The sequence below is a fragment of the Pan troglodytes genome, chromosome 14 (genome assembly GCF_028858775.2).
Source record: "Pan troglodytes isolate AG18354 chromosome 14, NHGRI_mPanTro3-v2.0_pri, whole genome shotgun sequence".
NCBI classification, from domain to species: Eukaryota; Metazoa; Chordata; class Mammalia; order Primates; family Hominidae; genus Pan; species Pan troglodytes.
The window spans coordinates 78,434,974-78,462,937 of NC_072412.2; the positions used below are offsets into that span (position 1 = coordinate 78,434,974).

The 27,964-nt window shown below is 36.6% G+C and overlaps 3 protein-coding genes across 14 annotated transcripts in view; 2 read left to right on the forward strand and 1 right to left on the reverse strand.

Annotated features, from left to right (window-relative positions):
• Window positions 1-1,793, forward strand: part of BORA (BORA aurora kinase A activator) — a 28,666-nt gene extending 26,873 nt beyond the window's left edge. For all 6 annotated transcript variants that reach the window (XM_522681.8, XM_063792196.1, XM_063792195.1 and 3 more), the window contains one exon: window positions 720-1,793. In XM_522681.8, the coding sequence (XP_522681.2) occupies window positions 720-785 (66 nt within the window). In that variant the 3' untranslated portion in view covers window positions 786-1,793. The remainder of the gene's footprint in view (window positions 1-719) is intronic.
• Window positions 1,794-4,568: 2,775 nt separating this feature from the next.
• Window positions 4,569-27,706, reverse strand: DIS3 (DIS3 homolog, exosome endoribonuclease and 3'-5' exoribonuclease). 4 transcript variants are annotated; one of them, XM_063792191.1, is made up of 22 exons: window positions 27,185-27,491; window positions 26,869-26,936; window positions 26,427-26,584; window positions 23,771-23,964; window positions 23,004-23,077; window positions 21,509-21,676; window positions 20,795-20,959; window positions 19,531-19,644; window positions 19,269-19,406; window positions 18,279-18,425; window positions 17,749-17,865; window positions 17,385-17,486; window positions 16,671-16,735; window positions 16,493-16,577; window positions 14,386-14,513; window positions 11,569-11,655; window positions 9,051-9,207; window positions 7,524-7,738; window positions 7,247-7,415; window positions 6,968-7,126; window positions 6,143-6,265; window positions 4,569-5,492 (listed from the first exon to the last, which is right to left on the reverse strand). In XM_063792191.1, exons 4-22 carry the CDS (start codon window positions 23,862-23,864, stop codon window positions 5,409-5,411), a joined length of 2,391 nt encoding a protein of 796 aa, XP_063648261.1. In that variant the 5' UTR covers window positions 23,865-23,964; window positions 26,427-26,584; window positions 26,869-26,936; window positions 27,185-27,491; the 3' UTR covers window positions 4,569-5,408. The 4 variants fall into 4 exon arrangements, with proteins under 4 accessions (XP_063648261.1, XP_509678.3, XP_009425321.3 ...); XM_509678.9 differs by lacking the exon at window positions 26,869-26,936 and having other exon boundaries at window positions 27,185-27,706; XM_009427046.5 differs by lacking the exon at window positions 26,427-26,584 and having other exon boundaries at window positions 27,185-27,535.
• PIBF1 (progesterone immunomodulatory binding factor 1) overlaps window positions 27,216-27,964 on the forward strand; it is a 298,753-nt gene continuing 298,004 nt past the window's right edge. For 2 of the 4 annotated variants that reach the window (XM_063792192.1, XM_054665364.2), the window contains exon 1: window positions 27,589-27,935. The gene's annotated coding sequence lies outside the window, so the exon portion shown is untranslated. Of the gene's footprint in view, window positions 27,936-27,964 lie in introns of all 4 variants that reach the window. The other 2 variants (XM_001136372.5, XM_024348282.3) reach the window with 2 other exon arrangements.

Consider the following 27,964-nt stretch of genomic DNA (forward strand, 5'->3'; position numbering starts at 1 on the left):
CCTGAGTAGCTAGAACTACAGGTGTGAACCACCTTGCCCTGCTGTTATATGCCAGTTTCTTATAAAATACTATAAATATCAGCAAATGTGCAACAAACGTTTAATAGGGAGGCCACCTTAGTTTTCCTTTCTGTTGTATGTAGTAGGAGCAAACTGCCTTTCTGTTGTATGTAGTATCAGAGCAGGTCTCTTCTAATATTAACCTGAACAAAATCCATCCTATTTCAGGATGCAGTTGTCTATCTAAACATAAGTAGAGATAAATGAAGGATTTTTTTAAATTTTATTATTTTATTTTTTTTGAGACAAGGTCTCATTCTGTCACCCAGGCTAGAGTGTAGTGGCACGACCACAGCTCACTGTAGCCTTCACCTCCCAGACTCAAGCAGTCTTACCACCTCAGCCTCCTGAGTAGCTAGGGCTACAGGCATGTGCCACCACTGCCAGCTTTTTAAAATTTTTTGTAGAGACAGGGTCTCACTATGTTGCCAGGGCTAGTCCCAAACTCCTGGGCTCATGCGATCCTCCCACCTTGGCCTCTCAAAGTGTTGGGATACTTTTTGATGCAGAATATTGATTTATAAAATACTGTATCTTTACTGTCCCTTCAGAGTTCAGCTAAAGAAACGTGCTTTTAGGTTTTAAAAACAGTCCCGATAATTGCATCCTCCAGTGGTCCTACTTAAACTGAAAACAAGGTATTGTCTTCTTTTTCACAGCAAGACCACACAACACAGAGGTGTTGGATGAAAACAGCAAGCCCTTTTCAATGCAGCAGTCCATAGAATACCTCTGTCAGAATCAAAGACTAAGCTTAAGAGTTCCTCGCATATATCGTTGTGCACAGGATCAACATGATGGTGACTGGGAAAAAATTACTTCAAGTAACATGCTTAGCTTTCCCTCCTTAATGTGAAAAATCAAGGGCTTACTGACATAGGAACAACAGAAATGCTCCTGGAACTTCAAGTTGCTGAATTATAAGTTTATTTTTTATCAATAAATATTTTTATACTTACATTGAGTGATGTGTTTAACAACAAATTGTGACAGAGCTGAGTGCTCCTATCTTACAGGGTCAATGAACTACTTATTAAGCCTTACTGATAGCACTGAATTTAGCAGTTCTGAGAACATGTGAAACTATGTTAAAACTGAAGGCACTATATATTTTTACATAAAAGCTTGAACATACAGATGAATTATAACCTATGTGAAGAAATCTTAGATATAAAACTAACTTATCAAAGATATAAAAGAAATTAACCAGGTTTCCTGAAATTTTAGTTCTTGAACTGTCTGTTCACCTCTGTGGGGAAAATTCTTAGTTCCAGTGATAACTGTTCTAGTTACTACTTTTAAGTATGTAAATACTAGAAAGGTAGTACTAGTGACATCATCACGTGTATTGTTATCTATGGGGCAAATGTGTGGTGCCCAGAATAAAATATACCTCATGCCTAGGGTAGGGACATCCTTTCCAGCTCAAACGTGGGTAGGGATGTGGGAGAATAAGAATGTGGGAGAACCAAGAGAAAAAGTGGGGCTGGGAGAGTGGAGTTCCCGTAGGGCGTAGGCCTGTGAAGTAACACTGGGGCAGATATGTATGTTATATACAACTATTTTTTTAAAAAACTTATATCCATGTTGGGAGTAGATGGGTATATAACAGTTTGGAAATACTATCTTTGGAGAATGTATTTTTGTATTTATAAATCAACTTTTAAAAACTGTCTCATTCAAAAGGGAATAATTCATATGTACCCTTAGGAAATAAAGACCTGTGTTATCAATGTGTCATTTTCTTCTTTCCTCCATAACTGTACCTTGAAACCTTACTGCTGACCTGCAGAAAATGTGCCGCGTTATGTACCTGGCTCATCTTCTTCAACACACTAACTATGAACACTAATAGCCATTAGGGGCCATGGCTACAGATACTACATTGGAAAGTTGTCTTTAATCACACAGGTGTTAAACTCAATATAAATTTACCTAAAAACAATTGCTATACATAAAAGGAGTTCTGGGTACTAAGGGTAGAAGCCTCACTGGCTACAGTTTTTTAATAGTACAAGTCAAGAAATAACAAAATAGTGACTATAACCTGTATTCAAATCCCTACTCTGTCACTACTTGATCTGGGCTGATATGGTATGGCTCTGTGTCCTCACCCAAATCTAACCTTGAATTGTAGCAATCCCCACGTGTCAAGGGTGGGACCAGGTGGAGGTAACTGGATCATGGGGGCGGTTTCCTCCATGCTGTTCCCGTGATAGTGAGCCGGTCTCATGAGATCTGAAGGTTTTATAAGCGTCTGGCATTTCCACTGCTGGCAGTCATTTTCATCCTGCCGCCCTGTGAAAAAGGTGCCTGCTTCTCCTTTGCCTTCTGCCATGATTGTGTAAGTGTCCTGAGGCCTCACCAGCAATGCGGAACTGAGTCCATTAAACCTCTTTCCTTTATAATAATTACCCAGTTTGGGGTATTTCTTCGTAGCAGTGGGAGAACAGACCATAAACACCTCCATTTTCTCATCTGTTAAATGGAGATAACAGTCCTGGCTTAACAGGGCTTTTTGAGTTAAGTGATATATTCCACGTAACCTGCTTAGCATAAGAACTGGCACTAGAAACAGAACATTTTAGATTATGGAATAGAACTTAGGGGAAAATAGCAAAGTCTCTGATCATCTTGAACTACTCAATTGGGACTTATCCCTGAATTAAACCTTTCTAGTAGCTGAAGCACAAGAAAATAAACTTGGAGAGAAAAAACCTAAGGCCAGTCATGCACTGCCCTACTTCCCTTTCTTCTCTATTGCAGGTTAACTATGGCCTGTAGGCAGTTTTTCTTCTTTTTTTTTTTTTTTTTTTTGAGACAGTCTTGTTCTGTCACCCAGGCTGGAGTGCAGTGGCGCGATCTTGGCTCACTGCAACCTCTGCCTCGTAGGTTCAAGCGATTCTCCTGCCTCAGCCTCCTGAGGTGGGATTAAAGGCACTTGCCACCACACCTGGCTAATTTTCTTTCTTTTTTTTTTTTTTTTTTTTTTTTTTTGCGATGGAGTCTCACTCTCATCACCCAGGCTGAACTGCAGTGGTGCAATCTCGGCTCACTGCAACTTCCGCCTCCCAGGTTCAAGCAATTCTCCTGCCTCAGCCTCCCAAGTAGCTGGGATTACAGGCGTCCGCCGTTACACCCAGCTAAGTTTTTGTATTTTTAGTAGAGATGGCGTTTTACCATGTTGGCCAGGCTGGTCTCAAACTCCTGACATCGAGTGATCCACCCACCTCGTCCTCCCAAAATGCTAGGATTACAGGCATGAGCCACCGCACCTAGCCGGCAAACTTTTTTAAATGGTTGGCGGGGGTGGGGGAAATCAAATGAGTAATGTTTTGTGACACATCAAAATTATAATGACGTGCTGCATAACTTTTGGTCAACAATGGCCAAATATATGATAATGATCCCGTAAGATTACAATGGAGCTGAAAAATTCCTATTGCCTGGGGACACAGCCATGGTAACATCATAGTGAAATTACTTTATGTAGCCTAAGTGTATAGTGTTTATAAAAGTCTACAGTAGTGCACAGTAATATCATGGCCTTCACATTCACTAACCATTTACTGACTCACCCAGAGCCAGCTTCCAGTCCTGCCAACTTGTTCATGGTAAATGTCCTAAATAGGTGTACCATTTTATATCTTATATATATCTATATATATATTTTTACTGTACCTTTTCTATGTTTAGATATGTTTAGATACACAAATACTTAGCACTGTGTTACAACTGCCTACAGTAATCAGTACAGTAATATGCCATACAGGTTTGTAGGTTAGGAGCAATAGGCTATCCCATATAGGATACCATAGGGTATACCATCTAGGTTTGTGTAACTACATCATGATTTTCACACAATGATGAAATTGCCAAGTGACATGTCTCAGAACATATCCCTGTCATTAAGTGACACATGACTATATATGAAACTTAACAAATCAGGCCTTGTTGAAACACAGTCGTGTTGATTTGTTTACATATTGTATATGGCTCCTTACACACTATCAACAGCAGAGTTGTGTACTATAGTTGCAATACAGACCATAGCCAACAAAGTCTAAAATGTTCTAGCACTTCACAGAAAAGGTTTTTTGACTGCTACTCTACTGTTTCAGTGTCACTGACCCATTTTACCTGGACCAAAGACTACTCAAGTCTATTTTCCTCCAACTGACACAAGTTTCTGCCTCAATGTATGGAGGTTTTCCTCAGTAATAGGAAACTGGAAAAATTAGTCAACATTTATTGAGTGCCTAAATGACTACCTATTTAGTATACCTGCTGATTTACTTGGCAGGCTTTTCTCACTATACTGCAAGCTCCTTGAAGGCAGAGATAGTTTACTTGAGTGGAACCTGGCACAACGTAAGTGCTTTAGAAATTGAATAAGCCAAGTAAAATGTTTTAAGGCAACCCTATCCCAAAATATTCCTGAAGATATTAATTTAATCATTACTAATCTCTGTGATTAGCAAGGGAAGTAGTCAGTCTGGCACACCAAATTTTATTAATAATACTTATTTTAATCTGTTCCCTTTAGTATGTCTTTATACAGTTCCCCTCGTGTATATACACTGATATAACTACAATTTAAAAGCCACTAATTATCTGTTTTTTATTTTGTAAGTAACAAGATATAGACATTTGAATGCCAATGTCTTATTCTGGAGAGACACTGGAGCTGAAGTTCAACAATGATCACACTTATTACCTGGCAATAAAAACACAACCATCTTTCCAGTCAGGTCAAAATATCCTACTTTTTGCCTTTCTACCAATTCCCAAACATTCACAGTTTTTCAAGGACCACTAATAAAATACAGGAAGCTTTTAAAGATAGTAAGAGAACACCTAGTGTAAGTTAGGTGAATTAAAGATGGCAAAGGAGATTACATCCTCAACACTGACAGCTTCCAAGACTTAGAAAAGAGATTGTTTCTTGCTTCTAAAATTGTTCTATTTTCCTCTGTAGGAAAATGAAAGTTTTTTCTTACAAATATTAAATAATCAAAGTACTTACGCAAAATTAATCTGCTCCTCAATGAGATGAGCACTCCATTTAAATGATCTTTACAGATCCCTGAAGTTGCTGTCCTGTCACTGTATTTAAGTGATGGATATTCAATTGAATTATTCTGCATAAATAATTCTGTTCAACCCAGAAGTATAGTAGTATGATGGGTCAGATACAGTCAACTGTTCAATAAAAATGCAAATGTCTGAAATTATTAAAATGTACTTAAAAGTAACAAACTGTATCACACACTTAGGCTTAGAAGTGTTCTTTCAAGTTTTTTCTTTTAAAAAAGAAACCAGTCTTTGAAGATTTTTGTTGAATATAGCTATTTTCCAAGCTTCATCTTCTTTTTCTTTGGTCCATTAAGGTCCATGTTTGAAGTGTCAGTAGGAATGCTTATTCCTGGTATCTAAAGTAATGCAAATGGGGGGAAATAAGGTGATTTAAAGGATAGAATACATCTCACCCTCATCCTCCCCTTCCCCACTGCCAGCTTCAAATTTAAAAGGATGTAGTGGTAGGGAGGGGAAAGGGGGCTAATTAAAGGTTTTATACACAGAAGGTATTTTACAAAGTAGCAGTGGTTCAAAAATGTAAAAGCTAGACATGGTCTCAACAGGTGAGAAGCATGTCATTTAGGAAGTGTTCTTTTTAACTATAAAACAGCCTTCCCAATGGGGAGCCACTGTGAATGACAGAATCAGAGTCGATTTCAAGTGTGTTGGGGAAGGACAAAAGTTAAGAACCAGTATCTTAGGTGAAACACCTACACTTCATCTTCAAAATGCAGAGTTCAAAACTTCTAGATAGAAAAGACTAGGCAGGAGAATGGAAGACCTTTTTATTTTAGCACCAAAGACCTGAACAGAATCTCAGATGTCTAGAATCCCGTGGCCTAAAGAAACCAGTGAGAAAACAGGATTTGCTATGCAAATATTTAGTTTCTACACTACTTACAGGGTTCCCTCTAACATTAAACAGAAATAACTACGTCCCTTCTTTGACAAAATATGTACTGTTTGTTCCATCACAACAAGGAAATTTTAAGTTTGGCCTTACCTGTGGTTCTACCAGGGACATTCGGATTTTCTGATGTTGAAGATTAGATGAGTCTAACATGATTTTCACTTTAACTTTATCAAATACATGGAACACTGTATCTTCTATTTTAAGTGAGGGTATCTAAACAAAACACATTTTATCATTCTTAATTGCTTCCTTACATTTGAGGCTTTGTTCTAATCCTTTACAATTTATCTTACATAGAAGTTTAAATATAAAAATTAGTAAGCATCTACGTGTTCAACATAACAAAGGCCACAAACCTAGTAGTCTCACATAAATATGACCTACTTATGTGCTTACTTTCTCCTTCATTAAGGTAGTTCTAATATATATGTTCATTAAATTCTTGGTGATTAATTAATCACCCCACTAATAAATAGGAAATTTTTAGTCTAGTAGAGGAACACAAAGGTACTTTGGCCAGTTTATTGTTCAAATATTCTCTCAGGGCTGTGGTTCTCCTAAGGAGAATAGGGAGTATGTGTGTCAAATAAGAAACACTAGAAGTAAGTTTAAAAAAAAAGTTCCTTCCCCGAGTTATAGTCATTTATTGTTCCATGTAGGGCAAAACTTTACATGGTATAAAAGAAAGAAATCAAAGACAACAATTTCATATGAGAAGACATATAGTGGTGAGAAATTGTGAGTAAAACCATGGTTTAGTTGGCAAAATTAAATGTAGATTTTCTGGCATGTATTTGGAGATCAGGATAAATTCTTCAGGGTACAAAAAATAATTTTATGCTTTATAGGTACCATTTATGAACTCTCAAAGAAAAAGTGCCCCCCAGAAAAGAAAACAAACGAGAAATACCGTACCTCATCATCATAAATAAGCTGTGGGTTTGGTTTGTCCTTTTCTTCAAAAAAGACTGTCCCTTCTAAGCCATACTTTGGAATTAATACCACAATGGCATTCTTTCTTACAAATAAAATATAGGCTTCTTCACTTACTATTCCTTTGCTTTTGAAAAATAACTGTAAAATAACATACAACTTATTTAAATTGTCTTAAAAATTTTTAAATAAAAAATTGAAATTAAATTAAAAATGAACAAAACTTCATTTTTTCTAGCAGTATCGACAAAAGGCAAATACCTGGGTATGAAAAGCCACTGATGCACGTTGGGCATATTGAGCCATTTTGTGCCGGAAATTTAGATTTTTACATATATCTGCAAGCTTGTGTTTGTCTGTCAACTCTGGATAAGTACAATCAGCCCCAATAGCCACAGCCAAAAGCCGATGAACAATGACATCTGCGTATCTAGATAGATGGAAAAATAAGAACCATGGTATGTCAGTACTAATATGTGCTTTTAAAATTCAAAATTAACCATTTTCTATCTCCTTTAATTTCATAAGGAAAAAATACCTTCTAATGGGTGAAGTAAAATGTGTGTATATTGGAGACGCTAAGCCATAGTGATGAAAATCATTATCCATTCCAGAACAGAAGTACACAGCTTGCATCATACAGCGAGTGGCTAATATTCTCAACAGAGTGTTTAGATATGGAAAAGTAGGAGATTCGGCCCGATCCAAAGACTCAGCCAAAGACTTGGCTGTATCAGTCTTAATTTCCAAATTCTGTAAACAAAAAGGAGGGAAGAGCACCATATTAAACATTTCTAAGTCAGTACCATTATGTCTTCAAAATATAACTGATCTGACTGAACAAACATCATGTTTTTGTTATTTTCCTTCCCTTCAAAGTAGAAGTGATAGCCAGAAACAAAACTGTACTGGTCACTACAGTTCTGTCAGAACAATGTTCGGATTCATCAAATTTAGCTGCTTTGTTCTACCCTAGGGAGATGAGTCAAATATAGATCTCTTCTCTTAGGTCTTTGGAAGAAATAAGATAATGAAGGAAAAAATCCCTATTTACAGATTAAGGCTTGGAGCAGAGGAGTGAGAAGCTGATTCAATTCCTATGAATCTGGAGAAGCTGGGCATGCATGCCGTAAAGGTCTGATCCAAAATCAGAAACCAATGCCATCGTGATCGAATAATGCCCTGCAGTCCAACATTACTGCTCCCAGCTCTCTTCTAGATGGGAAGGATAGGGCCTAACCAGGTAATCCAAGGAAAAGCAATGTAGGCCATAGTCACCCAACGGGTAAGCACCCCTAAATGAAAATCTACTAACAAGAAGTAGTGGGTATACAGGGCTGAAAAAATGTGCCCTTTCTATAGTTTCCTCTTTTCCATGTATGCAATAAATATGCTTTTCTTACGAACAAGAAATGGAAAGGATTTAACTGAGTTGAATAAAAAAAAAAAAAAAAAAAACATTATTTATAAAGTCAGGCAGTTGACAGGAGCCATGAAGCAACACAGACATATGAAACATGCATAAAGACAAGGAAACATGGAAGAGTTTTATATGACCAGGATGCTGCACAGATCTTAGTCTAAACATCCGGCTTTAGCATAGGGTGCTCTTTAAAAACATTAGGCTGGGTGCGGTGGCTCACACCTGTAATCCCAGCACAGCACTTTGGGAGGCCGAGATGAGATAATTACTTGAGTCCAGGAGTTTGAGACCAGCCTGGGCAACATAGTGAAAATCTACCTCTACCAAAAAAATACAAAAAATTAGCCACTCATGGTGGTGTGCGCCTGCAGTCCCAGCTCCTCAGGAGGCTGAGGCGGGAGGATGGCTTGAGACTGGGTGGGAGGTGGAGGGTGCAGTGAGCCGAGATCGTGCCACTGCACTCCAGTCTGGGTGACAGTGAGACCCTGTCTCAAAAAAAAAAACCAAAAGAAAAAAGAACTATTGGCATATTCTTGTTATTAACAAACAATAAAACCTTTATGGAAATATGAATATAAATTATTTAGAACAACAGGTAGATCAAAACACAAATAGATGATTTTTCAAACTATAGGACCTTACCCTTGACCTGGCTGCCTTAACAAGAATTTCATAATTTGATGGAGGTGGAGCAGGATGTTTTCGAAGCAGAGCATGTTCAGAAAATTCCTCATGAATTTTTTTTGCAACAGAAATATTGGCAAGTAACATAAATTCTTCAACCATGGAATTTGTTTCCCTGCCAATGGAAAAAGCATTAAACAAACAAAAAAGAGAATCTGAGACTTCTATATATCATATTTTTTCACAGGTTACCTTTGTTACCAAGAAGATAATAAGAGCATTTCCTATGTAAACATTCATATGTGTGTGTACATTTGTATTTTAAATAACTTATGATTCTTTCATCTCTCAGTTACTCCGCTAACAATCTCTTATTATGCAACTACTGCATGAGTAAATCTTACATGCTAGAGGAGACTTTACAAATTGCACTTAGCCAGTTGCAGTGGCTCACACCTGTAATCCCAGCACTTTGGGAGGCCGAGGCAGGCAAATCATTTGAGCCCAGGAGTTCGAGGACCAGTCTGGCCAACATGACGAAACCCCGACTCTACTAAAAATATTAAAAAAATTAGCCAGGTCTGGTGGCACACTCCTGTAGTCCCAGCTACTTGAGAGGCTGAGGCATGAGAATCACTTGAACCCGGGAGGTGGAGGTTGCAGTGAGCCGAGATCGCATCACTGCACTCCAGGCTGGGTGACAGAGCAAGACTCTGTGTCAAAAAACAACAACAAAATTGCACTCAAAAACAGAAGCTTTACTACTCTATTTATAAATGAAATGAAAACAAGCATTTTTACTTGATTTTACTAGGTCCAAAAATATTTTTATTTAATTGTAAATCAATAAAGTTTACAAGAACTAAAAGCTATTTAGATCATACAAATTTTGGCTTAAAAACCAAAATTTTTAACAATAAATTACTCAAATGAAGAGACCATATTTATAATAGCTAATTTGGATACTTACAATGGGTCAGTCATTGTGCTATAAATACATCCTGCCCTCAACACACACACCCACAAACTCTGTTTTACAGATGAGAAAATTGAGGATATATTTATTATTCTTTTGCTCAAGGTGAGAGTTACTAGCAGTACGAGAATTTGAGTCCACACAATCTGACTTCAAAACTCTTAACCAATCTGATACTGCTGTGATTCTCTATATAGTTATTCACATACATTTTTCGGTTAGTTTAGTAAATGATCTACCTTCTGTTGATACAGTGCTTTCTGTCTTGCAAGTCAATGAACACATATTATTAACCTTCCATTCAAGTTTCATCTTGTAACTTCTTGACAATATTTCTAAAGTATATTCATTTTAAAAATATTAGAAAGACCTCCAATCACATGGGGACATCTCAGAAATGTGTTCTTTCTTCTTCTTGGTAAGAAGAAATGGCTGATGTTTTACTTTGGCAAAGCTAGTGTCAACCTGTTGCTCATAAAAGCTCTTAGTACTGGGCTCATTATTAGCATTAATATTAAACATACTTACACAGAAGTTCTACTATAAGGGATTGTTAGATATTATAATAGCACACAAGCACATATTTATTCTAAGTAAAAAATTTGAGTATATTCCCATTTTTAACCCTTGGTCATCTATTAGAAAAGTGCATATGCATGTTGAATTCCAAAATTACCTTAATGTAAATAAGAGGCAGGGAAAGAGGCCTAAACCCTGATTTAACAAAAAAATTCTTGTTTCCTACATCTTAACTAAATCAATAACAATAGCTAATAACACCCTCACAGCACCCTATGAGGTAGGTGCCATTATCAATCATAGGCAATTTACAGACAAATAAATTGAGGCATGGAGAAGTCAAATAACTACTTTAGTGGGAAATATAATAGTAATAACAGCAGAGGGATCCAAACCTAGGGAGTCTGGCTTCATAACCCATGATCTTCACCATTATTCTACCCTACTATCTATCCTACTATCTATTATTCTATCCTACCCCCATCTTTCTGGCACCAGGGACGGGTTTCATGGAAAACAACTCTTCTATGCGACGAGGGGAGGGAGGGATGGTTTCATCAGGCATTAGATTCTCATAAGAAGTGCGCAACTTAGATCCCTCCTACACACAGTTCACAATAGGACTGGCGCTCCAATGGGAATCTAATGCTGCCACCGATCTGACAGAAGGCAGAGCTCAGGTAGTAAAGCTCACAGCCCAGGGGCTGGGAACCCCTGCACTACAGTATATTCTACTTTAGAAATTAATTGGGGTAATTTTTTTTTATCTTACTCTAACTATTACTAGTCAAGTTCTAATACATCACACATCAAAGCAAACAAATTCAAATGAAAGTTCTTCTATTATGCGACTAAACGCAGTTTTATAGAAGAAAAACTGAGCTTAAATTTACTTTTCTGTCCTTTGCAAGCCAAATAAAGTAGAAATCATGACCCTAATCATTATTTTGTATATAAATGTTTTCATTATTTGTACTTATAGTAGGCGTGACAATTAAAATAAAAAAATCTTATCTAATGCCCATCAAAAAAATTACAAACCTAAGTTCCTTGGTCTGCAGATCTATAGGATCGTGAGTTTCACTGTCCATGTGGAATCGAACTTCAGGAGAGGATAGAGTCAAAGCCCTACATAAAAATTAAAGAGAAAAATTATAGTCAAGCAAGACAATAAAAGACAAAATTATAGAAATTATTCTTTTAAAAAAGACAATGACTACAGCAAGTGTGTAATAGTTGCTCTTCTGAAGGCTTTATGACCATCTGCTGTTTCATGTTCTATTTTCATAAACAGCTCAGTAGAGCTTTCATGAACAGCTCAGTAGATTTAAAATGCATTTAACAAGAGAGGACGATAGCAACACAAGGAAATCTGAATCCCTGTGCTTCTGAGGGTTCTATCTTCTGTACCCAAACGATGAGTTTTTATTGAGCTACACAGGTTTTTCATCACTTTTACAAATAAAGAAGGGAATTGACTGTATTTAATTTACTACAGAAAACAGTTATTGGGGCAGGGGACAATAAAGAGGGGCAAAAGGGGAAGCTACTGTGGGTAGCTTAGTAACACCAGAAGATCCACAGTTCAGAAGTATCTTCCACAAAGACTGAACCAACAGAGAAGCAACTGATAACCTAGTATCACTAATAGGTTACAAGTAGTGATGGCTATTAATATTTGATTGCTAAGTGTCAGATAAACAATCCATGCTCAGGACTTTACACACATGGTTCATTTAATGAGCTGGCAAGTTCTCCTTTGGAAAGTAAATTCCCACAAGGCAAGGCAAGTCTAATGTTTCTTACACCTTGACATAACTTTCATGAGGTCAGCTCCAAATCAACCTAAAACTAAAAATTTTAATGAGACTGGGCAACCTTGAACAATCATGGAGAAGGAAAAGAAGGGGAAGAGAAAAATTAAAATAAGATGGAGCAAGTTAAAAGAAACATTAAGTCTAAGTCCTTGTCTTCTTCAATTCCTCACCTTTATTAAAAGAACTATAGTAGGAACACATACTAAAAAGAGAATCTCAAAAATATTCCTTTCTTGCCTTGCAGTGTGCACTTAAAACAAGGCTCTACTTCAGGTCTGATATGTATTTATTAATGGATTTTGACATAAAAAGCAAGGTATACTTATCACATTTTGATCATTTTTCCTCACAGAACACCTAAAATGTTATGTCTACCCATGAGTATTAATACTTTAGAAGGCAAAAGACGGTTTTTTTTTTTTCTGATTGCTTTTTCAATTCTCCCTAAGACTAAAATGATTCAATGATGTTTTCCCAGTAGGCAACCATCTACTTACCAAATTAAAAATACAGACTGCTGAAATTAAAAAATATCCTCAGTTTTAAAAAGCTATGTTACAAATGCGAATTCTTACTTTAAAATGATTAAAATAAATACAGCTTCAATTTGCATTTTATTTACATTGCTTAAAAAAAAAAACTTTGTGGTGTTTTGTGTCACACAAAAAAATTCAATTATCTTCTTCTTATATCCAAGTGACAAGCTTGAGCGAAAGTTTTGCTCAAGTTTAATAGCGTCCACTGGGTTTTAGCATGCCCAAATGATCCTTTCTTTTTCAAGTTTCATATTTAAGATCACATAAAAAATTCCCTGAAAACTGAGGTGTTAGTAGACATAGGTACATAACTACCTCAAACACTGTCCTACGGAACGTTCTGCAGTGATGGAAATGTTCTATGTGTGCCCTGTCCAATGTGATAGTCATTAGTCACATGTGGCTATTGAGCACTTGAAATATGGCTAGTAAGGCTAAGGAACTAAGTTGTTAATTTTATTAATTTTAATGAATTTAAATAGGCGCATCTTATGAAATGACACAAATGTACAATCCGCACTCACCACACCTTTAGTAACTGCTTGTGACCCTATCCTAGAGGGGCTTAGGAACTCTGAGACCAACATCTGGAAGGTTCATGTACTTGGTTTCCTCTGATAGTCAACAACGTCTTTTAAGAGTCGAATTTCTCTTAACTGGTTTCCTTCAACATGCCTGAGTTAATACTCTATACCTTACGCCTTTTGTAGTTAGGCAAAAGCCATGACATAACAGCTAAAAGACTCAGATCTGTTACTAGTCAGATCTTTGGGAAGACTCCTTTTATGCAACTTTTAATTGCCTAAAAAATGAGGAGGTTGAATTAAATAATCTCCAAAATTTAAAGTGCAAGGAGGACCTAATCTACGTTTATTTAAACCTCTGAAACCTAATGTCCAATCTGGAAACTCATTTCTAATTAAAATTAGAAACAATTTCTAGAAATCTTAGGGTGTTCTTGCCTTCCTGGAATTTCTTCACGATCTTTAACTCAAACACAATTTTTTAACACAACAAATTACAAGGATGGAACTCCTGAACAAACATCAGTCCAGAATCAAGTTGCTAACATTTAAAAGGAAGCTAGAGGCTGGGCATGGTGGCTCACACCTGTAATCCCAACACTTTGGGAGGCCGAGGCGGCTGGATCACCTGAGGTCAGGAGTTCAAGACCAGCCTGGCCAACAAGGTGAAACTCCATATCTACTAAAAATACAAAAATTAGCTGGGCGTGGTGGTGGGCACCTGTAATCCCAGCTACTTGAACGACAGGAGAATTGTTCGAATTCGGGAGGCAGAGGTTACAGTCACCCGAGATTGTGCCATTGCACTCCAGCGTGGGTGACAGAGTAAAACTCCGTTTCAAATACATACATACATACATAAATGGAAGCTAGAAGAAACAGGAGTCTCTATTCACCCTTTTAAATAATTCATCATTGCCTATGATCAAACAATGTAAAGAGTATAAAAATTATCTTAATACTATGAAAAACAAAATATACCCTTTTTCAATCCTTCTTTTCTTCAGAATTTTGGCTAGTTTATTCAGTCCACGGAGACTAGTGGTAATATCATCATTCATGTTTGCTGAATCAATTCTCAACTGAGCTTCAGCATATGTCAGAGATGCCTAAAAAAGAAAATGTATGTTATATAATTCTTATAAATGATAGAAAAATGGTTTTCAATATGTCCTCCTACTTTCACTACATAAAATCCATGATTTCAGAAAACCTAAAATCAGTAACAAAATAGAAATTCTTAGCTATGATATTATACTTCACATCTATGATTTCTGGTTCATTAATTCTTATCTGAGGCATTATACAACATAAACAAACATATTTTAAAAGGTAAAATGGCAATGTTGTTAGCAAATAAACTTTAAACTTTACTTGTATATTCCAATTACTATATAAATACCCAGATAATGCTAAAATAAAACACAAAGGTAGGTTAGATCGATTCCTTCTCTGATAACAAATATGAAATCCTTTCCAGATGATCATTATTCCCCTGCAAATAATTAAGACTGCAGGAGTCGAGACACCATGTTTTGCAGGAAATCCAATAAATACCCAAAATTAAGCATGTAAAAACCAGACAAATGATAGTAGAAAAGAGTTAAAAGTAATCCCCAATGAAAAATAACCAAAATATACAAATAACTACTTCTGTTCCTATTTCTCTCAGAGAAATCCACCATTTTTTTTCCTTTTTTTTTTTTTTTTTTTTTTGTTTGTCTAAGGAGTAGCTTCACAAGTGAAAATAAGAAAGAGCATAACAGAGTTAGATAACGCAGGTCAGCTCGGATTCCTGGGAGAGCCAACTCATCTACTAAAGGCTAAGAGTTTCCCCTCTGAAAAAGGTTTTATGTTATATGTTCACTAGGTTTGTTTTCATATAATTTTGTTATACTGACCAAGTCTTAAAGAATTAAAAGTCATTCTTATTTTAAAGTACAAACTGTGATGGCTTAAATAATTCACACATCATTATTTACCAGTCTAACACAGTTTTCTTTGCAACCACTGATTAGCAGAACAGCAAGAAGGATGCCAAAGGGCCAGAAAAAACAGGTTAAGCTTGGAAAACAGATCATTAGAAGATAAGGGGTTTGGCAAATCTTGAAGAAAGATGTACGGCAAAATAAGAGAGAACATAAGGGATTTTTGGGAGAAGTACAAAGAAACAGGAAAAGGACAAGAAAGATAACCTGGCTCCATTATGAATAAACATGATCTCAGGCTAGTTCTACTAAAATCCAATGGTGACTTAAACATCATTTCTGTGAGAAAATGTGAAGAAAGAAGTGCTGTACCTGCTGACTTTTAAAACACTAACCATTTATAAGTAGGAACAGCTTCAATTACTAGGGTTCTTGAGTTAGGGCATAAAACCACTAGTTGGTCTTTTCAAGTATATATTCTTTGTAAGTTTCTGAATACAGGACAACTGCAACATGAACTAATTTCTGAATCACATCAAAAATTATCTGCTTATAACTGGAAAAAAAAAACCCTCAAAATTTTGCTGTAACACAGACCTAGCCCTTGTTTTTCTGCCTAGAAAGACTCTTCCCCTCCCACCCAAACTGAAATACATTTGTCTGTATCCACTTTACATGTTCAAAAGAGCATCTAGCTTGATTGAAAAATTCTCAAGAAGTGGGCAGGAATCTCAAATTTAGGTGATGGCAGTAGGGCTGGGGCTGGTTACTTTGGCTTGGTACTAGCTGGGTCCAGAAAGCTGGCAATAAGACTCTGGTGGCCTGTTCTGCATTCTTCTCTGAGAGTAGGTAGCAAAAGGGCCAAATGAGTTTTCGTGTAAATTTAAGTGCATCTGTACATGTGTAAGCATGTGCCCGCAGCTGGGGACTTTTTTAGACTATGTTTATATCTCAGGTACTTATATGTATATGTTTTTTCTATTTTAGGTTAAGTAAATATACATATAAATAATTATACATAACATCTCTTTTCAAATATATAAATATTTTTATATATGTGTATATATACGTATACGTGAATCTTTAAAAAATTTATTTAGCTTTTTTCAAAAAAGTACCAGAAAGTTTAAAAATTAGAGATTAATAGCCATGAAACGAACCTTTGAATTAATAACACTTTTGGTAAACTTCGTTTTTAAGATTTCAGCATTGTGATTCATTTCCCAAATACATGAAAATGCCAGCCTGTGAAGGAAAATACAGAGTATCTGTTAATGGGAATCAGGTTAAAGTAGTAAATACAATGTCTTCAAGGAAAAAAAAACCATGCAGAAATACCTGTCCACGTCACATTTTAAGGAACACAAGTTAGAGCTAAGCAACTCTGGAACCATGTCAATCCTCTGCAAAAGATAAAAATAGAACCACAGATTACTTAGCCATAACCATACATTTATTTGAGGTTCTGTTCTCAAATAACATTAATTAAACAAGGAAAGAAAAGAGTGTTCTGCTTTTTGTAAATAGGAGAATTGAGAAAAGGTCAAATAAAAGGTTTGTTTCTATAAAAGCACTTATACAAAATTGTTAAAGAAGGAAAGCTATGAAGGAAAACTGGACTTCATGCCAATTAATCTAAGTTTAAGCCCTCTACACTAACGACCTAGCTGTCCTCTGAAAGTTTTAAATCTCTGGTCTGTATAAGTTTATACTTGATACCTGACACACTCTATGACTGGACCTTTCTCCAATGCTTAATATAAACTACAAGGTGTTTTTAAAATACTAAAAAAAGAAAAGAGAAACTAAATTTTTATGGAAAAAAGTATACAGAAGAACTCTGACAATAAATCACTAATAGACTAAGTTTAATCTTCCCCTTGACTTTCACAATACTTTACTTGTTATTTGAACCACTCGATAACAAAAATTTGCAATATATTTAGTAATTTAAAGCCACGTTATTCCATGTATTTTTCTTAGCTAATTCATGGCCGTTTAAGAATCCTTAAATGTCCACGACTGTTAAATTTTTAAATTCAATACATTTACCTTTTCACAAAGATACACAGTTGTTCCTCTTCTGGCTGATTCTTGATCCAAGGCATTTCCTGGCCTAATAAAATGGCTCACATCAGCAATATGAACACCAACCTTAAAAAGATAAAAATAAAAGGATGTCAATATGCTTGACTGGGTAAATGTACCTAATGGAGTTTTAATAAGATAAAGTTTAGCTAAATTTAAAAAAGACTCAGTCACCTCTACCATTTCAACTTCTGACATATGGCCAATAGCGTGCAGCTACAATTATACTTCACAAGAGTAATTAACAAGCAAATTCTATTCTAGTTCAAAAGAAAATGAACTCAGAACAGAACTATATTTAGGTAAGAACACTATTACACATGAATACCTCCAAATTTCCATTTTCGAGTTCTCGACAATGTAGAGCATCGTCTATATCAGTACATCCTGGTGGGTCTACACTACAAATACACAGATGCCTCAGGTCTTCTCGGTTTTTCATGTCCTAGAAGACATGAAATGATAAACAAATTATTTCCAAAGCACAACTACAACATATTAATAGCTCTTGTGAAATCAGTAATATGTATACAAAAACAATTTAGCTGTATTTTCTTGATGACAACCACATTTCTTTTTCCTGCACTGGAGCAGAGAGACACCACGTATGATTTGTAACTAATGGTTTCCTTCCCTTTGAAACATTTAACATATGAAAGTGTCTGCCACATAGAAAAACTTACCCTTCAATGAAGAAGCAAATGACTTCTTCTGTAATTCCTAAGAATGCTATACCCAACAAAATGCAGGAAAAGAGGGCCCGTGGTGTCTACATATTTAAAAACACATATAGAAATTAAACAAAACTAGGCAGGATATAATAATTTATAAAGTCACTACAAATTACTTTCAACTTACCTTTTCAGTAATGCTCCAGGGCATCTTTGGCAGAAAACTAAGAACAGCCTGTGAAAAAGGCTGATGGGGAACATCGTGTTCAAGTAACAAAACTTCTGTTTCAGTCTCTTTCTCTCCAACATCACCTAAATTTCTCACAAAGTGTCCCTGAAACCAAGAGGCATTATTAGAAACGCCTATTTTATAGCAAATTTACATCTTATCATATTAAATTCTTCAGCATTTACATATCTTCTCAGTATTCCTAAATATTCCCATAACGATTTCTGAAAAATGACCCTTTAGTAAATTAGACAAGACTTCTCAACTGATTTATGATGGAAACTTTGTAAGGGTCCAGCTCTTACATTCTAAAGCATCTATTTCTTATTAATGTTCAAGTTTAAAATGTGCTTCCAATATAATCTTTTCAAAATTTGTTGATTAGAATCTATATAGAACTCACTTTTCATAGTCATGATCAATAAAACTTTTGGTTTAAAAACTTACATAAAAGAGGCCAGGCACAGTGGCTCATGCCTGTAATCTCAGCATTTTGGGAGGCTGAGGTGGGTGGATCACTTGAGGCCAGTTCAAGACCAGCCTGGCCAACACAGCGAAACCCTATCTCTACTAAAAATTAGCTGGGCGCGGTAGTGCACGCCTGTAGTCCCAGCTAATCGGGAGGCTGAGACACAAGAATCGCTTGAACCTGGGAGGCTGAGGGTGCAGTGGGCCGAAATCACAAAACTGCACTCTAGCCGGGGCAACAGGGTGAGACTCTCTCTCAAAAAGAAGAAATTTACATAAAAGTAACCAAATGATTTACACTGGAATTTCATAAAATTAATTTTCAAAGTAGACATGCTACTTACCAGGTCACTTTGTGAAATATCTCTAAATTTCAGTACAAATTCTACATAAAAGTAGATTGTTTTTATTAAAAGCAGAAATACTATTCACAAAATTTTAATTAAACATCCCCACATAAAATTAATACTTTAAGCTTACATTTGGATATCTGGAATTTCTGGGCCAACCATCAATAGCAACAATAATTCTCCGTCCTTCTAATGTGGAAGCCTGTCTGGTTTCTATGCGAATTCGAGGGATTCTCTTATCAGCAGGTGTAAAGAGATGTCTTCTTGACTAGCAAAAATTAGGAATAAAGATTTTACACAAAAAAAATCTGAGGATGGAGGCAAAAGAAAGGCTATAAGTTCTATTAAATGTTTATCATTTTTTTATTACATAGTAAATGCTCTTTACTCACCTCCTTAATGTCAGACTTGGAAAGCATGCCACAATATGGTCTCCAATTCCTTTTTATTATTCCTACAACTCTACCTGTAGGCTTCAACATTTTCTCGCTTACAGCAGTCTTAAGCTGAGATATAAAAATTAAAATGTTCAGTTATATTCCTCTAAGTATTATCAGGCAATTTCCTTTCAAAATCAAAATGCATACATGGATACTAATCCATTCAGGCAGTAAATTATGACATAAGACTACAGAATGTTGATGTTTCAAAATTCTAGACAAGAACATGCATGCCAAACCAAACCACAGACATTCTCTCTTGATAATAAAGTACTACAAAACAATCAAAAAGCAAAAACAAATAAATAAATATAACTGAATACGTATGTTAGAACTCAACACTTTTCAGGATTAACATGAGGATTTACTGACTAAAATACACACACAGGTCTGGGAATTAGATTAGGGTTTTAGTACTAGTTTGTACAAATTAGCTATGTGGTATGGTGACTAGTTCCCTTTGGACCTTTATTTATTAATTCTAAAGGTTCTTCCTTATAAAAAATAAAAACCCAAATAAAGAGGGTCTGCTATTAGAAATAACAAAAGTTCCTATGGTATTTCACCTCTTAACACTATCCAAAGGCCTGGACTCTCCATGGATAATTTTATAGTGAGACTCCAGAGCAATGAATATAAATGATGGAAAAAGAAGAATAAAAAACTGTTACATGCATTCCAACTATTTATAATATTGTAATTATAAAATACAGAAATAGGCCATATCAAGTAGACTTAGCTCATATCATAAGAAATAACTGAAAGTATTCTCTTCATAATAAATATGGTATCAGATAAGTTGCCCAAATATAATGGCCCAGAAGTACGTCTATTATGTTAAGGGAATTTTACCTAAAGCATTTTCTAAAACATTTCCTAAAACATTACTTAAAGCATTTCAGAAAATGTTAAATACGTATTTACTTAAATCTCACTAAGTCTAATAATATACTTGACTGCCACAGATTTTCAGTTTCATAGTTGTATTAACTCATACTAACAGTCTGTTTGCATTTAAACCCATTTATCTGAGCAAATTAAGACAATAAAAGAAAACTACATAGAAGAGAAAAAAACCATGTGTATGACATGCGTTAAATATACAGAACTATGATTTTATGCAATAAATCTGAAAGCAATGAAACTTGCTTTCCAAAGCTGACATATTAATAATACAAAGCTACACAGACAAAAAAAATCCTGCTTAGATTCATACCATTCGTTCTCTCTCTTCTTCTTTCTCCACATCTTCTTCATTTTGACCTTCATCATGTAAAACCACAGAAGACGGTGCTACCCACTGACTCTTGGGGAGAAGCTCCACAGCCACAATATCTTCGTGAATAGCTCTGTTTAAATGTTTAAGTCCCTGTAAGATTATCTGTTTAAAACAACAGAGGGCACGTGCCCAAATTATTTTTAATGGCAATATAATAAAGGGAAGATCATCTAACAGATATTTACATACACTCTGAATATCTCTATGGAATCTCTATTTCTTCTTTATAGATTTTCTTTCTCTATTGTGTCCCTAATTCCACAACCTTAATTTCTCAATACCAGGTAGAAAAAATGTAAGTCAGAAAATACAGGCTGTGTTCATGGCTCCATCATAACTTACACTGGTAACAAGAGACTTTGGAAAAATTATTTATGCTCTCTAAATCTCAAGTCCTGATTGGTCAAATAAGAGTACACTACCTAGTTTTTATAGGTTGGGTTGAATATTAAATGAAATGCCATGCGCAAAGATTTAAAAAACTACCTGACAAATTGTGAGCACCGCAAAAAAAAAAAAGAAAAAAGTTACTATTTGCTTTAAAGTATGTGAAGCCTCATATGTTACGCAAATAGTATTTACCATTAAGTGTTCATAATATATAAAATATCATCTTATTTTAGAGTATAAGGAATTTATTTATATACTTGCCTCTTTATTTTCTTCATTGTCGCCATGAATCCATACTGTAGCTTCCAAGTAATTTTCCCTGCTAGCTCTAAATGTTCCTTGAAGGTATGTACCAGATTTTATGCCTTGCTGTAGCTTACTTAAGGGAAGATGCTCTGAAAATATTATTTTTCCACTTTCTATTTCATTCTATGAAAGAAGCAAACCAAAAGATGCTGCTAATAAGTCTTCTGTTCACTCAATACACAACTATTATTAATATCAGAGAATTTTTGAAATCTACATGATGATATACACAACTCTGAATAGGAGAGAAGATAGCAGTGTTTCTTATAGGCCAGTGCTAACAAAAACAGCTTTCTATGATGAAGGAAGTATTCATTTTGTGATCTCTAATATGGTAGCCACTAGACACAAGTTTCTCTTGGGCACTTGAAAGACAGATAGTACCACCAAGAAACTGAATTTTTAATACATATTAAATTTAAATAGTCATATATAACTAAGTGGCTACATATTAGGGCAATACTAAATCTGTATTTCAAAAATCAAACCCAACTTTTATCTTCTCATTTCCTTTTGGTTTGATAAAGTATCATAAAGGTAAGAAGGGATGACAGAAGTGTAAAGACTGGATTTATGTATAATGTCCTATCACTTAAAACCTATTTCTATAACAAGGGCTACCATTTATATTTACCATACCTATGTGCCAGGCACTAGGATGAAAATTGTATTAATGCTACAGTTATCATCTTATTTGATCCTTATAACAACACTATGAAGTTATTATTGCTAAACATTATATATTTATATATAAGAAAATGAATGCTCAGAATTTAATTATTCCCTTAGCACTCCTTCTCACATCAGCTATTGTAATGACTCCTTTACTCACCTCTCTGCCTCTAATCTTTCCTGGATAAAATGCTTAATGTTACACACTGACATGAGAGTGGTCTTACAAACAAATACCATTTCCAATCATTCTCTCCTGCTCCACCAATCCACATTCATATACCATTACTTTTTCTTAGCCTGACATATAAGGAAGGGATCTCAGAATCCTTTCCTCTTCATAGCAGCCCTTCAGGGAGATCTTTATAAATCAATTGAAAAATTACTAACCTACAGAATAAGTTCTAGGTCTTTACTATCTGGACACTCCCCTCCCTCTTCTTTCCTCTGTCTGCAGTGCCTGCCACTTCATTTGTCAGCAGCTACTCTTTATTCACAAATCAGCCATGGACTCCGTTCATTTTTTCCTCAACCAAAGAGTGCTACCAGGTACCAGGCCCTACTCAGGTTAATGGGAATATATCTATTTTAGAAAGTTAACTCCTTTAGGAATGGCATTTCAATAAGCCTATGACATCCACTCCTGTTTATAACACAACTATTCCAAATCCAGCTTACCCACCGACATTCCAATTTTTAAATTTGGTAACTATATGCCTAATATTCCAAAGTGGCTATTTTAATATTTTTACTTTTCAAAAACAAAACAAAAACATACCCCTTCTTCAGACAAACAAGCAAGATGATCTATGAGTTCGGGGTTAGCAGTTAGGCTCTTTACATATTCTTCACCTGAAAAAATAAGTTTATGTTGTTTTTGATAAGTGTTTTTTCCTTAGATATGAAAAAAATGGATAGTCTTGTTTGCGACAGTATACACGTCATTCTTTCATTCATTGAGACACACTGAGAGTCTCACTCTGTCTCTCAGGCTGGAGTGCAGCGGCGCAATTACACTTCACTACAGCCTAGAATCCCTGGGCTCAAGCTACCTTCCTGCCTTAGCCTCCCGAGTAGCTGGGACTATAGTTACATACTACCATGCACGACTTTTTTTTTTTTTCCTGTAGAGCTATAGTCTCCCTATGTTGCCCAGGCTGGTCCTGAACTCCTGGTCTCAAGCAAGCCTCTTGCCCTGACCTCCCAAAGTGCTGGGATTACAGCACCTGGCCTCAATTTATTTAAAAAACAAAACCCAAAAATCTGTTGATGTGATCATACCTAAGCAGAAGCAGGGGTTCCAGTATATTTATGAGATTTCATTGCTAAACCAGTTGCAAATAGTGAGGGGAAAATTAACAGCCACTGGGCACAACATATTTAGGTTAAAAACTATGTGAAATTTAAAAATACAAAAATATCACATGAAGTTATATAGGACTACGAAAATACTAAATAGTAAAGTGAACATCTGACTATAGGCCTGATGATTATTTTTACACGCATTTGCAAACATGCACTAAGTACTTCTACATTTAGACTTACAAGTGAAAGCTGGTATTCCTTCTTCTATGGCTTTCTCTTTGTTTCTCCTGTCATTTGTTATGAAGATAACTTGCAGCTGGTTGTCTGCTGACATTTTTTTCAAATGTTCATTGTACCATTTTGCTGCTACTCGAATCGCTCTATCATTCCTGTCATTAGCATTTTCTCCCTGTTCTTGTTCTACATAGGTTTCTCTAAATGGAAAGGAAAAACGAAATAAAAGGAAATCAGTAGAAACAAGGATATGTGAAAACTCTTAGCACATAAATGCTTAACCACTAAACTAGAAAAAGTCAATGGTATATCTTTTCTCTTGAATGTATTCAGATGTACACCTCAGAGAAGAAATCAAGATTCTTATAATTAAGTTTTTAAGAAACAATTTGCTTGGAAAAGAAGAAAATTATGTTATTAAGGGGACAAGAAAAAGGCTAATACAATTTTATTTCCTAAAAAGAAAAATTCAAGATCAGAATTTATACTTTAGGTTGAGACACTAAATAATAGTTTGTTGACAAATTATAATACAATTTCACAGGTATGATAATCAGATTTCATTCAAACTGTAGGTTAATAGCAATTCCTAAAAGCTACAAATAGTATAATTAGATCATTTATAATCAGAATTCTATAGTCATTAATAAATAATGCATATAAATTATCCATGGTAAACACTAATAGCTGAAGCTATGTAGAGACTGAAAAGTCAGGTATATTAATAGATATTATGTATTTCTTCTATCTAAACTCCCAAGTATGTCAACACATTCATCTATTTCTTTAAATCTGTTCATCAAAGCCAGGTTTAAGTACAACAGCAAAGTTCACTACAATAGCTTCCAGTACTTAATGGTAATAGATTCAATTTAATAATTTGATTTATATTAATAGTTTTAGAATTATTTTATTCCTCATCGTTGAATGCACTTGCTAATGCTTTTTTTTTTTTTTTTTTGAAACAGTCTTGCTCTGTAGCTCAGGCTGGAATGCAGTGGCATGATCTCAGCTTACTGCAACCTCTACCTCCGGGTTCAAGTGATCCTCCCAACTCAGCCTCACAAGTAGCTGGGACTAGAGGCATGTACCACCATAACCAGCTAATTTTTGTATTTTTAAGAGACAGGGATTTTCCAGGTTGGCTAAGCTGGTCTGGAACTCCTGGCCTCAAGTGATCTGCCCACCTCAACCTCCCAAAGTGCCAGGATTACAGACATAAGCCACCACGCCCAGCTGCTAATGTTTTAAGCTCATCAGTGAAAGACACAGTCATAAATTTTTGAATTGGTTTTAAACTTGGGTCTTTCTGCACTGAAAAACAAGTGATGTTGCTATTTCTGGATTTCAAGGAGGTACTAACAATAAGAAGCCTACAAGGGCTTTACTGGTATTCTTTACAAGAACATTGAAGTTTGAGATATAAGAATCAAGAAAGTTGAGAAATTAAGGTTTTTAAAAATGTGCATAATCTGATGGAATTTCATTACCAGAAGTCTACACTCTAATCCAGTGGTTCTCAATTGAGTGAATTCGCCCCTCAGGGCATTTTGCATCATTACAACTGAGTGGTGGTGGTGGTGGTGGTGGTGGGGGTAAGGGGTGGTGATCCTGCCAAAGAGGCTAGGAACACTGTTAAACATACTACAATGTATAAAACAGCCTTTCCACCACAAAAAAATTATTCAGTTCAAAATATCTATAATGCCAAGATTGAGAAGCCCTGATCTAATCCAATAAAAGTACCATACTCATCATAGATTATTTATGTAATATAACGTAATAGGCAATATCATATTTTTGAGACCACACACTGAGTTCAAAGGTCTTGAATCTAAAAGCACAACAAAGAATTATATTCCTGGCCAGGCGCGGTAGCTCATGCCTGTAATCCCAGCACTTTGAGAGGCTGAGGCAGGTGGATCACGAGGTCAGGAATTCAAGACCAGCCTGACCAACATGGTGAAACCCTGTCTCTACTAAAAATACAAAAATTAGCCGGGCATAGTGGTGCGTGACTGTAATCCCAGCTACTCAGGAGGCTGAGGCAGTAGAATCGCTTGAACTTGGGAGGTGGAGGTTGCAGTGAGCCGAGATCACACCACTGCACTCCAGCCTGGGTGACAGAGTGAGACTCCATCTCAAAAAAAAAAAAAAAAAAAAAAAAGAATTCTATTCCTTAACCTAATCTTGATCAATGTAATCAGCTGCAAAGTATTAAACTTTTAAAAAGACCATTAAGAATAAATCTACTTTCTATTTTTAAACAAAATAGAAACTTCACAAACTCATATATTTTATTACCCTCTGTTAGTTGTTCACATAATATGGTATTCCAGGAACTTAAGCAAATCTCATCTTCCAAGATTCTATGGTCCAACTCATGCTAAAACCAATTCAAAATGAAAACATTTTGGAAATAAAAGTACCTATTGTAGTCTAGGAGTCAGCAGACCTTGGTTTTAGGCTTGAGCCCATCAATGCCTGTGTGACCTTAGAGAGATCCACTTAGCATTATCTTCTGCACAGCCATGTAAGAATTAAACAAGGTATGAAATCTATCACTTATCTTCTGACAATGTCATAAATTACTCACAGGAACCCTCTCCCGAATTTTGCTAATCCTGTGGTTTTCTGATATTTAACGTAATATTCCTCCTACCTATGGTGCTCATTAGTGAAAGTATAGAAATGCTTCTCTTGGTTATTAGTCACATCTCGGATGCGTTTATATACGGGGGCACTGCGATTTCTCACTTCTTGAAGAACTGTTTGTAGCACAATTACATTCCTGATGGCAGGGTCCTCAAGAACATCAATCTTAAAGAAAGATAAAGTTAATTTTTCCTATATTCATTTGTAAATAGCTCTGTCAAACATAAAATCCTGTTTTATGTTGGGCATAAATACTTTATGTTTTAAAAACACTGAATAAGTTAAGCCAAGAAGCTATTTGGCTATAGAAAACGAGACAATAGTCACTAAACCCTTCAGATCTATTAAAAAAGCACACTTAAACAGACCAATCACAAGACTTCGTAGAATTAAGGGTATTAATAAAGAAATACGTTGGCCCACATAGTTTTTTGTTCCTAGGCACTTACAAGCTGCCTGGGAGTCGCAGGCTGGAGGCCACAGAAGCCCAGGTCCCCGGCCTCCAGGCACTTACAATCTAAGGCAGAAGAGACACCAGGAGTTAGAAAAATAACGTGTCTAAACTACGACTCCAAAAACTAAATTTTTTAAAGCACAAAGAAAAGAACCTCGGCCTGGGGAACAGGAAGCTTCGGTCCCGAGGGGGTTTCCCTTTCGCTAGGTATGTGACACTGCCAAAGACCCGCCTCCCTGGGCCTCAGTTTCCCTGTCATACCCCCTTGTCCCCGTGGGGCCGCGCTGTCCGCGGTTCGCCCGCCCACGCACCTGGTGCAGTAACACATTAGTGTCGGGCAGCAAGTAGTGCGGTTGCGGGCAGAGGCTGCTCGCCGGGTCCTGGGGCTGCGGCTCCAGGCCCGGCCCCTCGTGCGCCCCTCCACACGCTGCGCACCCGGGCGCACCGCAGCCGATGTCGTCTCGCAGGTAGTGCTCGCGCACGATCTTCATCACGCCGCCCGCCCGGGTCTTTTTTAAGAACGTCTTGGACTTGAGCATCTTGCCTCGCCGCGCAGAATCCTAACCCCAGCAGTGCTCTTCCAGCAAAAGGCGTCAATCTAGAATACAACTATGCCTCACCCCGGAGGTTCTTCCCCTTCCATTCCCGGATATTAGTAACACTTCTCGCGGGAAAATGCCGAGACAAACATTGGTTGGCTCTCTGACGGCCGCGGGGATTGGGCGAGAGTGAGGAGGGGCGGCAAAGCAAGGCGAGGAGCCATTTCCGCCCGTGGCCTAGGCGGGGCTTGCTTCTGGACGCCACCTCACAGCGTGTGTTGCTTTCCGCTCCTCGGAACATCCGGGAGAGTTGACTTCCGGCGGCTTGTGGGAGTGCTGATTCTGTCCTCCTTGCGGGTGCGGAGATGGTTGTCTTGGTTACGGGTCCTAACGGTCCCCTGCCTTGAAATCCCTTGTTGAGGGCCTGCAACCTTGTGCTTCCGACTGGAGACGCCTTTGGTCCCTCGGTGTCTGCACTGGCTGCTGGCCAAGCCTTCAGTGTGGAGTAATTGACACTTTCGAGGTAACTTGCGACTATCATCGCTTTCTTTC

What these genes read in the sequence shown, in the direction of transcription:
- DIS3 (XM_509678.9), bottom strand. Translation starts at nt 27,412, where the DNA reads ATGCTCAAGTCCAAGACGTTCTTAAAAAAGACCCGGGCGGGCGGCGTG. An exon ending in CCTGGAGCATTACTGAAAAG is followed by an intron (nt 17,866 to 18,278) that starts GTAAGTTGAAAG and finishes CATGTCTTCTAG; the next exon opens with GACATGAAAAACCGAGAAGA. An exon ending in CAGTGGCTTTTCATACCCAG is followed by an intron (nt 7,127 to 7,246) that starts GTATTTGCCTTT and finishes GTTATTTTACAG; the next exon opens with TTATTTTTCAAAAGCAAAGG.